Source organism: Mytilus trossulus, chromosome 3 (assembly GCF_036588685.1).
Source record: "Mytilus trossulus isolate FHL-02 chromosome 3, PNRI_Mtr1.1.1.hap1, whole genome shotgun sequence".
NCBI lineage: Eukaryota > Metazoa > Mollusca > Bivalvia > Mytilida > Mytilidae > Mytilus > Mytilus trossulus.
The window spans coordinates 18,448,074-18,463,635 of record NC_086375.1 but is presented as its reverse complement, the minus strand read 5'-3'; the positions used below and the strand labels follow the sequence as shown (position 1 = coordinate 18,463,635).

General features: G+C 35.5%; 1 protein-coding gene across 2 annotated transcripts in view; it reads left to right on the top strand.

Annotated features, from left to right (window-relative positions):
• The window catches only part of LOC134710314 (alpha-actinin, sarcomeric-like), a 34,829-nt gene extending 30,262 nt beyond the window's left edge, over window positions 1-4,567 (top strand). For both annotated transcript variants that reach the window (XM_063570620.1, XM_063570621.1), the window contains exons 21-23: window positions 346-504; window positions 1,553-1,711; window positions 2,640-4,567. In XM_063570620.1, coding sequence (XP_063426690.1) covers window positions 346-504; window positions 1,553-1,711; window positions 2,640-2,798 — 477 coding nt within the window. In that variant the 3' untranslated portion in view covers window positions 2,799-4,567. The remainder of the gene's footprint in view (window positions 1-345; window positions 505-1,552; window positions 1,712-2,639) is intronic.
• The last annotated feature ends 10,995 nt before the right edge of the window (window positions 4,568-15,562 follow it).

Below are 15,562 nucleotides of genomic sequence, written 5' to 3'. Positions count from 1 at the left end.
AATTTTCATGTTTTGCCTTTTATCATAAAAACTATAATACAGTAAAAAAAAAATCAACTGCACAATACTGTACGCACAAAAATGCTAATATGAGAGAAACCGTTAGATGATTCCTTAAGGTGTTTAAATCCTTCAATGACTATTTTTATATGTTTTGAATTATCTCAGTGGATCATCTTAGTTGTCAACTATCATATGAAACACATGCAGAATTTTTTATATGATGATTTTTGAAAAAAAATGCTGGACAAGTCTAAAGTGACAGTGGACGAATAAATGCTAAATAGTGATATTATTTACATTTTGATAAGTTTGTTTTATAATATAATTTTGGCCTATTTACAGATTTTGACAAGAGACTCTAAAGGCATCAGTGAAGAACAGATGAATGAATTTAGAGTATCATTTAATCACTTTGATAAAAACAGATCCCGGCGATTAGAACCTAAAGAATTCAAAGCTTGTCTGGTCAGTCTGGGTTATAATATCAGGGATGATAGACAGGTAAGAAAATACAAATATAGTATTTAAGATTTTTAGTCAATTACATTGGACAAGATTTGGAAATTTTACAAATTGTGACTTGGATGAGAGTGTTGTCTTGTTGGCAATCAAACCACATCTTTTTATATCTAGATAGTCCAATGATTTACTAGGCTACTACATACCTGTCATTATCAGGTATTGTCCTTAATGACAATTAGAAAAAAAATCATAAAATTATCTATGCTATTGAATGAGAAGACCACATTTTGTGTGTTGCTTCTCTTCCTTCTGCAATAAATTAATCATGCCTCTGTGTCCTAAAGATACAATGTGGCATTTATCATCCTTGCTTATGATTATTCAGTTTGGTTCATTTTGGGAGGAAAACAAAAATAAAGGTGTCTGGATATTGTTTCCATCATCGGACTGACTTTAGAGTCATAAAAGACTTCAGTTTAAGACTATTATAATTACACATAATTTTCATTAACTCAAATTATTTAGCAGAGGGGGGATAGGACCTTTTTTGGGACTCTGGGATCGGGCGTTTTTAAGCTCTGGATTTCGGGATTGACCCTTTCAGGATCCGGGAATTCTTTATTCGATTTTCACGATTTTGGGATTATGTTGTTTGTAAGCTCGGGATTTCATGTTTTTAAGCCCGCGAATTTGGAATCAGGACCCCTCTACCCTCCCTCATTTAGCTCCCTCTATCGGCCAGTGTTGATCGATAGTGAGTCTGAATAAAACAACTGGATTAGTTGTGTTAAATTTTCATAAATACTTGTGGATATGACAATTATTTTGAGTGTTATTCAGTATACTATGATCATACATATACTATATATTAAGTGGGAACTTATGCAAAAAAGTGATTTCTATATACTTAAATGTTTAGTAAAGACCATTCATTAATTATTAAAGAAGCAATCTGGACAAACCAGTCATTTGAGTCTTTCGTCATTGTTGAAAATGCAAGTACGTGACACTGGCTCTGTAGGGCCTGTAGTTATTACAGTTATGAATAAATTTTAGAATGTTTAAATAAGTGCATTACTTATTTCAGGGAGATGCAGATTTCCAGAGAATTATGTCAATAGTTGATCCTAACAATTCTGGCTATGTAACATTTGAAGCCTTCCTTGACTTCATGACTAGAGAAACTGCTGATACTGATACTGCTGAACAAGTTATGCAATCATTTAAAATATTGGCCGGTGATAAGGTAAGAAGTTTAATGTGATATTCTTGACTGTCTTTTTGTTCTTTTTCTATCAACATTATCAATGGAACTATGTTCTAGTGTTGTCTTTAACAATGTCATCATTCAGTAATATTATCAAACATTTTATAAAAAAAAACTGTTTTAGAAGATTATTTTCCTTACTTTAATTTGTGAATTCTAGGGTTTATAATTACATTTCTAACATGATTTGTTTTTATATGAATGAAGTATCCGACGCCATAGAATGATGACCTAATAATTTAAGCTGTTTACGGGAAAAACATGCTTCTGAAAATTCATCCAAATATATCAAAATATGTTATTATAAATAGTTTGAGCATGTCAATAATTCTGTTTGCTCCGTTCTTTTACACCAAACTAAAAGTGCGGATATTTATGGGAACGGCAAGTATTTGCCTCTACCTAGGAGGCTTTGATCCAAAAGAATTGCCGTATTTGTCCTATTAGTATTGAAATAATTCAAAATATTGGCATAAAGGGCCAACCCGTGGTAAGATCTAGATATATCCAATATATATATATCAAAGTTGAAGGTTGCTGTTGCTAGAGTTTTTCTAAAAAGTTTTAAAGGAAATTTCTAGATGAAATCTCAACTAAGGCTTTTAGTCTATTCATGAATATTATCATGAACTCCAGATCTGATGGGCTAATCAGATTCATGGGAGTCCCTGCCTTGTTGCTTAGAAGAGAGTTTTAAATTTTTATTGTGTAAGACTGTCAGATGTTGGTTGATACTAGCTTTGTAGTTATTATAAGTGATGAAACTCAACAAAATGAATTAAAGTCTTATTATTATAATATATTCCTTTTGTTGATACTAGCTTTGTAGTTATTATAAGTGATGAAATTCAACGAAATGAATTAAAGTCTTATTGTTATAATATATTCCTTTTGTTGTATTTTGTAGCCTTTCATCACTGCACAGATCCTCAGACAAGAGCTGCCACCAGATCAAGCTGAATACTGTATCCAGAGAATGGCACCATACACTGGACGTGATGCTGTCCCTGGAGCACTCGATTACATGTCCTTCTCGACGGCACTGTATGGAGAAAGTGATCTATAAACCATGTTTTCATCACATATTACCTTCAATGGTCTTGCAGCATAGACATCCTTATTTTTACTGACTAGCATGATTTACTTTGTCATGACATATGTACGAGCAAGATATATTTCAATTTGTATTTTTATCAGATTTCTGTAAAGTTCAGAAAAAGCATGTTAGTTGCTGTATAGTTAAAATGAAAGCAATAGATTGTAGAATTGTGGATTCTGTGCTGCATCCCTGTCAAAGGTTTTGTCTGGTACCCAGATGGATGTATATGCAGACAACCTTACTGTTCATGCTATACATATTAGTATATTCCAGGTTTATTTTTAGGGGTATGGAGACTTTCAAAAATATTTATAGTAACACAATCAAAAACATTGAGGGTGAAGAATCTGAAATATACCTGTACATTTTGATATATTTATTTTATTATTACAAATTTAATATGGTATTTATATCATGATTTAAAACCTTACCAACTCAGAAAAAAATGTCCCAAATCTCTCTTTTGTCTAGTATGGATTTAAAAGAGTATTTACTAATTATCTAACTCTGATTAGAAATGGACAATTATGGGGAGGATGGATAATGTTAATACCATATATTGGCAATTGTGTTTTTATACATTGGTTATTGTTGATATTTTAATATATATTGCAAAATATGAACTTTGTTAAAGATATTTCAAGACTCAAGTTACTTGAACAAGAAATACATGGACCTATATCCTATGTTAATTTAGTAATGGTGCTTGTTACACTCTTATAGATGTATATATATGTATAACATTTTCAGTTTTATTTATTCTATTATTTTAGTTGGAGCAAGCTTTGCCTTAAATAATAACCTAGCAGTTTGTGCCAGACTGGCAGGGTATTTAATAAACAGACAAATCCAAGTCTATTACAAGCTGGCCTGTGTTATGTTTACTTCTATGAACATGTAATTCTGTAGTAATATCTTGTTATAGGATAATTCTGTTCAGTTTTGTAAAAATTATGCATAACTGTCCACTTTTACAAGGTAGAACTATGCAATGTAATAGATAATTCCTGTAACTTGAGTCTTGTAAAGGTCTATTCAAGATGAAGAATATTGTCTGTGAAATAAGTTACGCAAGCGTCTTTATGGAACTTTGGTGCATGTTCCATTCATTTGTACTGGGTGGGAAACTTTTAATTAGTTACAAAATGGAAACCTGCAATTTTTTTTATTCTGTAATCAATGAGTATATTTTTTGTTAACATATACTTGTTTTATATTCAAGTTATAACCCACAATTATTTTCGTTCTGTGAACATGTTTAGTTTGACAACCTATGATTATGCATAGGTGCCTCCTTTACGACATTAAGACAGAGTTTCCTTTTTGTTTCTGTGATTATGCATATGGAGGACTTATCTACTTACTAGAGTCAATCAAAAGATTATATTTTAAAGTGTGATATGATGTGACCTTTGACCCACATTAAAGGCCTAAACGGTCACTGTCAGGGATGTTTAGGATTATTTTTACCTTAGAATGTATTCTTCATTGGAAATGACAGTTTGTAAAAATGAAAGTAACCTTGTAAAAGTATAAAATGATTTTAAAATTTTTAACATTTTAATTTGTAAAATCGCCAAAAAATGGGTGTAACCATTGTCCTGTTGTCAACTTTAAATGGGTAATGTGTCTGTGTGTGTCTGTATGCTATATGCTTTTTTAGCTTAATGGCCAGCTTGTACAAACTACCATCATGGTCTTGGTTTATAAGAATCCAATAAAGTCTTTCTACCCACCATTTGTTTCATTTATCAATCAATGTGCTGCAGTGACTGAGGAATGAAGATAGTTGCATGTTTGATCATTTCAGCTTATCCTCACTCTGGGAGGTATTCATGATATTCTCCAATTTTATTTAAAAGTCACATTCAATCATGACTCAACAAGGGTCACAACAGTTTCTTCCAATAGTACAATTCTAACAAAATGTAAATAAAGAAAAATTAAGTGTATGAATATTATTCTGTGATATAAACCCAGGATACTAGCCTAATACCCTAATGTGTTGGAGGTTTTGAGGTCTTTTTATTCTAATAAATCTATTTGTACCTTTAAAAGAGGGACAAAAGATACCACAGGGACAGTCAAACTCATAAATCTAAAATAAACTGACACCGCCATGGCAAATTGTGTTTGAGCAAATTCTATAAAGCTTGGTTATATTTGTTTTTAAGCTGGTGTATTCCTATACTGTCATATCTGTGGAAATGACTGTCTTGTTTTAATTTTCATTTAATGATAGAATAAGCACAGTAGTGGTTTCTTTGGCTTTTCCTGTAAATATTTAGCTTTTTTGTGTAAGCTTGTGTGATGTTACAGATAATATTGAGTTGTCTTCAAGTTCATCTACTTTTATTTTTTTTTATTAAAATTCATTTGGTTTGACCAACTGTTGATGCATTTCAAGTAAATATTTGTACTTCACTCATTCCTTTTAATGGATACAATTTATATCTGTGAAATGAATAAAAATTAAATTCAAATATGAAATCATGTAACATTGAGTAACATCATAATTGCATTTTTTGGTAAATTAAAGTGACAGAAGTTTGGCAAATCTTGGAAATAGATACGTAAAAATCAAATCAAGATAACCAATAGGAACTGAGGGAACCCTTGAATGTCAATAGGAACCATCAGGTTAGCCTCTCCTGCTATGCTCACATTAAACCATATGAATTCAAACTCAGTCAAACTCAGCTAAAATGTCACAATCAGGAATTCTAATAGATCAAATTGCAGATTAGACTATCTGGTATCTTTAGATCACATATGGTGTAAACACGTCACTACTGACAACTTGCCGTCTTGTGAGATGAGACCAGAACATATATATTGATTAGCTAATTAAATGGATACTGTAAAGCCTATGTAGTGTCCATTTCAATTGTTTTTGTGAAACTAGAACATGCCTGTGTGTGAACTCTTTAATGAAACTCTTGAGTATCAATATCAGAGCATCGCTCATTTACACATAAATGCATCAGATGGTCATGCTGAATAAACAAGATGAATGCATCGCCATCGTAGCATGAGTAAATGTGGAGGAATTACTGTGCAACACTGGGTAAAAACCTGAATGCATTACTGAATAACACTGGGTAAAAACCTGAATGCATTACTACACTGGGTAAAAACCTGAATGCATTACTGAATAACACTGGGTAAAAACCTGAATACATTACTGGGTAACACTGGGTAAAAACCTGAATGCATTACTGAATAACACTAGGTAAAAACCTGAATGCATTACTGAATAACACTGGGTAAAAACCTGAATGCATTACTACACTGGGTAAAAACCTGAATGCATTACTGAATAACACTGGGTAAAAACCTGAATACATTACTGGGTAACACTGGGTAAAAACCTGAATGCATTACTACACTGGGTAAAAACCTGAATGCATTACTGAATAACACTGGGTAAAAACCTGAATGCATAACTGGGTAACACTGGGTAAAAACCTGAATGCATTACTACACTGGGTAAAAACCTGAATGCATTACTGGGTAACACTGGGTAAAAACCTGAATACATTACTTGGTAACAACACGAACGCATACAAGAGTGACAATATGAATGCATCACCTCGTTACACTGAGTGACAATATATATCTGGGATCTATGGAGTTCTAGGTGTGAGAAGCTCCTTTCAAGTCCTCTGGCAGTATGGTAAAGCTGGCATTGAACCCTTCTAGTGTATCTGATGTTGCGGCTTTTTCCGGTAATGTGTTCCATTCCCTGGTTTATATTGGGAAGGAGTATCCGTACTGGTCTTTTACAGTACGCTGATGGTGTTATGCTATGACATCCTCTGGTCTGTGAATCTCCAGGTTTGTAGTAGTTGATGTGTCAATGTCTACCAAACTACTAGTATTGTGTATCTTGTTGGCCATGGTAAGACGATCTTTAACAGGCTCCCATCTTAGTCTCTCCATTAAATTTATTGTGAAACTGCCTATTCTAGAGGTGGCGTGAATCAGATGTGGATACTAAAAAATTCCAAAGATCTTTTAGAGTACATACAATCTAACACTCTTTCATCTTGCAATAGTATTAACACATTATTCCAAAGATCTTTTGGAGTACATACAATCTAACACTCTTTCATCTTGCAATAGTATTAAAACATTTGACTTTTCTACACTCTACACAGGTATTCCATATTCCAAACTAAAAGACAAATTGAAAGAGTTGGTATTGCTTTGTTTCATAAAAAAGAATGACCATCGTAGATACAAGTATCTTGTCTTAGGGAGGGACAAATCCCACTTTGTAAAGGATCACTCTGATTTAAACAAAAAAGTCTCTGAATCTGGCATTATCACGATGCTGCATTTCTTGATCGGAAACTTGGCATTCCAATGGGAACCAAGTGAGCCCCTCTTGTCGACTTGGTTTTTTTTTATTATGAGGCTGATTTGCTACAGGAACTTCTGAGGAAGAAATATAAGAAGTTAGCAATACCCAACTTTACTTTCCGCTATATATATGATGTTCTTTCACAAAATAATTCAAAATTTGGTGACTATGTTGAACGCATCTATCCAATCAAACTAGAGATAAAGGATACCAATACAGTTTAGTCGGCCTCATATCTAGAAATTGACAATGAGGGTGGGATGAAAACAAAACAATACGACAAAAGAGATGATTTCAGCTTTCCTATTGTGAACTTTCCATTTCTAAGTAGTAACATTCCAGCAGCACCTGCATACGGCGTATATGTATCAATCATCCCATCGTAAATTTTACGGACGCCATCCTGAGTTGGTTGGCCGTAATGGAATAACCGTTTCGCAGATGATATCGGATATGTTCTTTACGTCGTAACTACAATCCCCTTCCCTTTCATGAATGTGACCTACCGAATTAAGACTATTTACCGGATACGTTATAACATGAGCAACACGACGGGTGCCACATGTGGAGCAGGATCTGCTTAACCTTCTGGAGCACCTGCGTCCACTTCAGTTTTTGGTAGGGTTCGTGTTGCTTATTATTTAGTTTTATATGTTGTGTCATGAATACTATTGTTTGTCTGTTTGCTTTTTAATTTCTAGTCATGGTGTTGTCAGCTTATTTTCGATTTATGAGTTTGGTTGTCCCTCTGGTATCTTTCGTTCCTTATTTAAAGAGCCGACACAACCTGGGGTTACGCCATTTAACACGAATCAAGCTGCTCTCATCTGCACTTGTTCTAGATCTTTTTAAATGCTGTATTGGTAGGGGTCCCTTACAGGGGAAGCATTTTCAAGTGTTGATCGTGATTGATGGTGACTCCTATGCTCATTTACATATAAGGTATTTCCATGTAGTTTGAAGTTTCTAATCAGTGGATTTCTTTTGTTGGTACTCCGAATCACGATGCACTTCTGAGATGTTGTCCATATTTAGGAATGGACTTTGACCCATATGTGGCATATTGTGAATGTCCTCTTTGGTGAAGACAGATTAGAACTGCTGATTTAATATTGAAGCTTTGGTTGGTGTGGACTAGTCCATCTTTGGCTTTGATTGTAATTGTATATCTCCTTTAGTCTGTTTTGTTGATACATATGTGGTCATTATATACTTGATGATACTTTTGAAATTATTCCACATTGTGATGATGTCACTGGGCTTGGTGGTTTGAAATTCAGTGAAGTTATCAGTAAATGATTATCAAAGGTACCAGGATTATTATTTAATACGTCAGACGCGCGTTTCGTCTACATAAGACTCATCATGACGCTCAGATCAAAATAGCTATAAAGCCAAACAAGTACAAAGTTGAAGAGCATTAAGAACCCAAAATTCCAAAAAGTTGTGCCCGATCATGTTCATCACACTAACAACATGGAAATATTAACACCTAGTAACACTAAGTGACCGTATGAATGCACCACCTCGTCTCAAAACATGAATGCATAACTGAATAACACTGAGTGGCAACACTGGGTGATACTATGAATTCACCACTTCGTAAAAACCGAGTAACAACAACACTAGGTGATACTATAAATGCACCACTTCGTAAAACAGAGTAAAAACATAAAGGCATCAGAGTAAAAGAAAAACATCAACTTGTAGCACTGAGGAATAACATAAATGCATTACCTCTCGACACTGAGTTACAAAAAAGATGTATCTCCTTGTTACGCTGAGTAACAACTTAAATTATTCTACATGGACACAAAATCACAAACTCGATCATTGGCTATATATATCAGACTATGTTACTTTAAAAATCTCATTGTTTCCAATAGAATTATTCTATTACCAACTGGCGTTAGGGTTCATATAATGAATAACCTTGAGGAACCAGTTTAATGCAAAGAAAAGTTACTGCTCGAGAACCGAATTGAGTTTATCTACCATTAGCATGATAAGCTAGTATTACTATCTCATTTAGTTCCACGTAGATAATATTTTAGTATGTATCATTTATATTTGGCCCTAAAAAAACTGAAGACTTATAAAAAGCCAATCAAAAGGTAAATAAAGGTCTCTTCAGTGATGCTTGAGGCCACAATATTTGAAAATTCTTAACTTCTAATAACTGATGAGCTGACGAAACAAAAAAATGAAGAAGAAAAAAGTATAGCTAAAGCCGGACAAGGAGTCGGAGATTTGCACGGGGGAGATGTATCCCTTATTTTCAAATATGTTGTTATCGCAAGTACTGCGTTCAGGGCTGGTAATAACATCGGGGAGTAACATTAGACCAGCAGAGGCATCGACCTACTTGTTGCAGTCACGTTCAAAAACAATACTAATTTTACTGCATCAGATGCGCATTTCGACATACTTGTGTGATAAAAAAAGAAAAAGATTATAGCCAAAGCCGATCAAGCAATCAGAGCTTTACACGAGAAAGATATATTCCATAATTTTAGATAATTTAAAAAATTGTTTGACTGCAATTTTAATTATGAAAAGGGGCTAAAAGTAACCCGGGAGACATTCAAACTCATAGATCACAAATAAACTGACAACGCCATGGCTAAAAAGGAAAAGGACAAACAAAATATAGTACACAAGAGTGACAAGACACAACATAAAAAACTAAAGACTAAGAATCACGAAAACTGGGTTTGTTTTCAGGTGCTCCGGAAGGGCAAGAAGAAGTTATCACAATACTAGTATCCGTTTTTCATGCCATTTAGGAGGTACCAAGTGGGCAATCAAAATCCATATCAAAGAATAAGGAAGATAGAAAGTTGGCATTAGAAGATCATGTGTCCTCCGGGCAAAATATATTATGCGGGAACTTGGTCCCGACTTTGTGATTCGTGTTGTAGTCTTTCTTTCATGGTTTTATCGATTCTTTTTGCGGGGAACTGCTAACATAGATGTTACATTGTTTGGGACTAGCTTGGTCCCGTCTTTGTAACTCGTGTTGCAGTCTTTCTTTCATGGTTTTATCGATCCTTTTTACGGGGAACTACTCACATAGATGTTACATTGTTTGGGAACTAGCTTGGACTCGGCATGACAACGGGACCTTTAAAAGACAATCCAGTCTGCTAACTACATTTTATTCTGGTTCACAGTCTAGTCATATATTTACAATAGTTACAATAAAGATTACATAACTTTTCCATCATAGTTATACATCAAATATTTCGCGATATCAATCGAACAATAATACAAACCCGACAATAGTATACGCGCCATAAATGAACAGTCGTGTAATCTGTTATCTCCCCTTAGTTCGTTTACTTTCAATATTCAATCAAATATCAAATTAAGAATTGTATTTTCAAAAGTTATCTATACGAATAAGTTAATTCCTTTTTTATATGTTAAGAATATTTTATACAAATCATTTACCTAAATTTTATCTCAAACTTTGCGTCTTATTTATTTAAACTGTACCACGATTTTACTTGTGAATGTGATTAAAATTACTTTACTGGAAAACATCTTTTAATTCTTTAAACTCGTTTCTGCTATGTATGTGAAGTTAGCAGCCGGTTCGTTATTCGTTATTCGATATTCAATATCCAACCGGCTGCTAGCAGCCAGTTTGATATTTAAAATTTAGTGAAAAATCATAAGAAAATTAAATACTTGATATCATAAAACGCATGATTTTCATAGTCAAAAGGACTGATTAGATACGTAGGAATCATAAAATGACCTTTTCAAGCTGTCGTAATTTCTCGATAAACCCTTTTCCGTGCGACTTATTTGTCTGTATGTATCATAGAGTTTTGTCACAAAAACGACTTCAAAGAAGTACTTTTGTGTATAATATTTCTTACGACAAAAAGAAAAACCAATAACTCCAGAAATATTTATAACTATAAATAGAAATATATATGGAAAGCGAAAAAAAAAATTCAGTCAAAAAATGTCAAAATTTTAGGACAAAGGGCACAAGGTGACGGTGAGAGCCCCCTGATCTCTCAATCTTCCTAATACTTAACAGACATTCAGTCAATAGGTAGATACAAACGTGACTTAAAGGACTTTAGGTAGACTTCCGGTCTTCTATCTTTACGGAGCGCCCAAAGTGCCAGTTGGATATTCAAAATATATAGCGAAAACCTACCCGAGACCGCTAAAATGAGGTTAAGACCCCCCTGGTCTTTCAATGTCCATAAAACTCAACCAAATCATTGACCCTGTATATATAAAGATTGTATTAGATGGATTTTTCAGAAAAACGTCATCTTCAATATCTACGGAGGGCTAAGATTGTCACTTTTCAGTCAAAAAATGTCAAAATTTTAGGACAAAGGGCACAGGGTGACGATGAGAGCCCCCTGATCTCTCAATCTTTCTAATACTTAACAGACATTCAGTCAATAGGTAGATACAAACGTGACTTAAAGGACTTTAGGTAGACTTCCGGTCTTCTATCTTTACGGAGCGCCCAAAGTGCCAGTTGGATATTCAAAATATATAGCGAAAACCTACCCGAGACCGCTAAAATGAGGTTAAGACCCCCCTGGTCTTTCAATGTCCATAAAACTCAACCAAATCATTGACCCTGTATATATAAAGATTGTATTAGATGGATTGTTTTAGAAAAACGTCATCTTCAATATCTACGGAGGGCTAAGATTGTCACTTTTCAGTCAAAAAATGTCAAAATTTTAGGACAAAGGGCACAGGGTGACGGTGAGAGCCCCCTGATCTCTCAATCTGTCTAATATTATGCAGACATTTGGTTAGTAGATAGATACAACCGAGACTAAAAGGAATTTTGATACATTTCCTGTTTTGTGCGATACGTAACGCACAAAGTGCCAGTTGGATATTCAAAATATATAGTGAAAATCTACCGGAGACCGCTTAAATAAGGGTAAGACCCCCCTGGTCTTTCAATGTCTATAAAATTTAATTAAATCATAGACTATGTATATATGAAGGTGGTATTAAAAGGATTTCCCAGAATATTGTCATACTCGATATATATGGAGGGCTTATATTGTCACTTTTTTAGCTAAAAATTATCAGAATTTTAGGACAAAGGGCACAGGGCAATGGTGATAGCCCTCTAATCTCTCAATCTTTGTATTACTAAGCAGACATTTAGTTAAAAGGTAGGCAGAAATTATTACCTGACGTTGGAAGGGGGCAACTATATTGTGAGAGATTAAACAAGCAGCTGACCACCGTCTTGACAAAGAGAGAGACCGATTGAGCTCGGCAAATTGTGAGCTATGGGATGAAAAAAACAGGCGTACCGGGTATGATTACCACGAATTTTATATATTTTGATATGGACGATAGGATCGAAAGATCAAAAGCTGGGTCTAAAAACCATTTAATCGTGGATATTGGTTTTGGGTGAAACAAATTAATTTTATTTTGGATTGTTATAAAGATTAAGACATCGATCCAATAGCTATTAATAGCTGGAATTAGTTGTTGAAAACGTCAAAGCCCTGAGTGGTATTACCAAAATGAACCACCGCCGATGGTAATCCCGGATGAGGAAGGATCAGTTGGATCAGTTGATTGGAACGAAGACCAACATTTTTTTTAGCGTTGTCCCAACCCTATACTAGGAAGGATATTATCACCCAAGCCTAACAGCATGAGTTGATAGAGGTTAGCAAGATGTCGAAAGATCGACTACTGGAGAAGTTACAGGAACAGATCAGATAAGATAGGAAATCATTGGGGATAAAATTGAGGTACATCCACTGAAGAAAGCCTTTAAAGATGTATTTACTACCTGAAAGATGACCACTATTATTGACATGGATGTGCAGACCTTCCTTGAGGTCTCTCAGATGTCAAGAGCGGAACTTATAGACGATTGGGCATTGAAAGGATAACAAGTCAATGTGATGCTGCACTGTGAAGATTAACCCAACAGGTAAGATGGATGATGAGAACGTGGGATACTTTCACTCGGGAAACCAGATTTTCCCCTCAACCACGGACATGCTTGCAACCCTTGAGAAGAGGAGTGTTTCAAGTGGGCCATACTTACGGCCTTGCAGGTAGACCCAAAACAAACGGACAGGGTTACACAGAGCTCAATCTGGTAAGCCTTAAGGATATTAATTAAATTGAGAAGGCCAATTCCACCCTGGCGGTTAATGTATTTAGAATAGATGATAGTGAAGTATACCCGCTGCACATTTCAAACGTTGGTGAACAGCGGGAGAGAGAACCCAACTTACTGCTGATCGAAGGCTACATGTGCTTTAACCACGTTTATAGCAAGGAAGTTCTGGAAACCAACAAAGAGTGTTGCGTCAACCACAAGGCAGTCATGATCAGAGCTGCCAAAAGAAGGGACATACCAGCTGACTTTGGTCAACAACACCCACCCGATGAGAGTCCCTTTCGTAGTGTACGCGGACTTTGAGTGCTTTGATTTACCGATAAGGTTGAAACAAAAAACGATAAGGTTCTGTAGCATTACACAGTTAGTGTCGCATTATGGCCATGGTGACTTTTTTAAATATGAAAGTTTTTGTACAATGAAATAGATTTTTAGATAATTGAAGAATAATATAGCCTCCTTAGTGGGGTTATATGAACATTTTGATTGTTTTTAGCATGTTTTATATGGTATTTATCTGTTTGACAGTCCGTATTTTTTCTATCCGTACCACCCATTGGTCCATAAATTATTGTAGTGTTTATCAACAAATATTGATCGCTCGACCTTTTCAATTCAATGTATGGAAAAACGAGCAAAAATGCATGTGTGTTTTTTTTAACCTTTCGATAGATATATGCTTATAGTTTCAGGAAAGGTACAACTGTTCAAACCAACGGTTAGGGGCGTTTAAACAAACGCTTACAGGTATTCAAACCTTCACTTAGGAAGGTTCACGTCAACGCTTTGAATAAATGAACGTTTATAAAGATTACAGACCCTAAACAGTGTGAGGCGCTCGCCTGGGAGTTGCAAGAGATCAAGCGGAAGATTCAAGCCAGTAACATGCAGCATCGCCTCGAAAAGATTAGACTCAACCGGGACCTTTCCAAGGTGTTAAGCCTGTGGTTGAGGCTCAGCGAGAGGCAGTCACTAATCAGCTAAACGATCGTTTAAATTTCCTGCAGCAGTGACAGCCCTCCATCCTCTACCGCCCAAGTTTGACTACCCACTACCCATTGCACCACCTATAGACACCATCCTCGGACTTCGAGCACAGCAGTTTTTGCAGATCAGTAACGATCCTTCGCCGACCACACCTTTGGATCTCGAACTGAAAACGATGGTATCTTCATCGGAAGCTAACTAGTTACTTCTGACGGCGATGCTATTTTCGTGGATGAATTGGGGTACAAAGGAACCCTTAACCTCTGTGAACTCATGGTGAAAAAGAAATCAGAATCTTTCGAGCCCGAAGTTTTTAAGACCTTGTCGACTATGCAGAGATCCTGAACAGTTGGGTCAAAATCTTTAATTGTTTTTACATAAGCGGTAATGGTAACGTATTTTCATGTAGCTCAGTCCATATCATTAACTTGGATATCCCATTTTTAACACAATAAGTTCTTTGAAAATCTAATACTTTGAACACATTCAATAGCTCCATAGTTTTTACACATTTATTTTATGTTCCTCTACTTTTCTTATCACCACAAATAATTAAGTTCAGTCATTTGCTAAAAATAGAAACATGCCCAATATCACTACACAGAGATTTTTTCTTTACACGTGACTTTTGAGTTCCTCATTTCAAGGCGCATTAGGGATGTTGTCCCAGTTCCGGTGCCATGTATCAAGGCAATTAACCCTCTCGAGAACCCTAAGGCGATAAAGATCTAAAAGTGGTCGAAGATTGTGACTCACAACTAAAGCAAGATAATCATTGTAGCGGACTTCAAACCGTGTTTCTACCCTCCGACTTTGACCAGCTCTTCTATCGCTTTAAATTTGATTTGTGCAACACTGCATACCGTGCTGGAAACAATGGTGTGCACAACGCGATTATGGCGATCCTCGATGCCATAAAGAAAGGTGAACACATCATCATCAAGGAATATAAGCAACTCCATCGAAATATCCTCAATTAAGAAAGGTTTTGCTCGAAAGTATGCATACGGTAGTAGAAGTTTTTTTGACACTATCGCCAGTATCGCTGGTCGTATGTTCACCTCCTCTGCTGCCAAGACATTGAAAAACAGGCCTATGAGCACTGCCACCAATGCAGCCATGATAGGAGTGGTAGGTGGTAGTCGTTAACCATGTCGTTGACAAAGTGACCCGCACTCGAAAACCCATTGACCAACGCTGCAAGCCCAATCAACAGCTCAGTGTTAA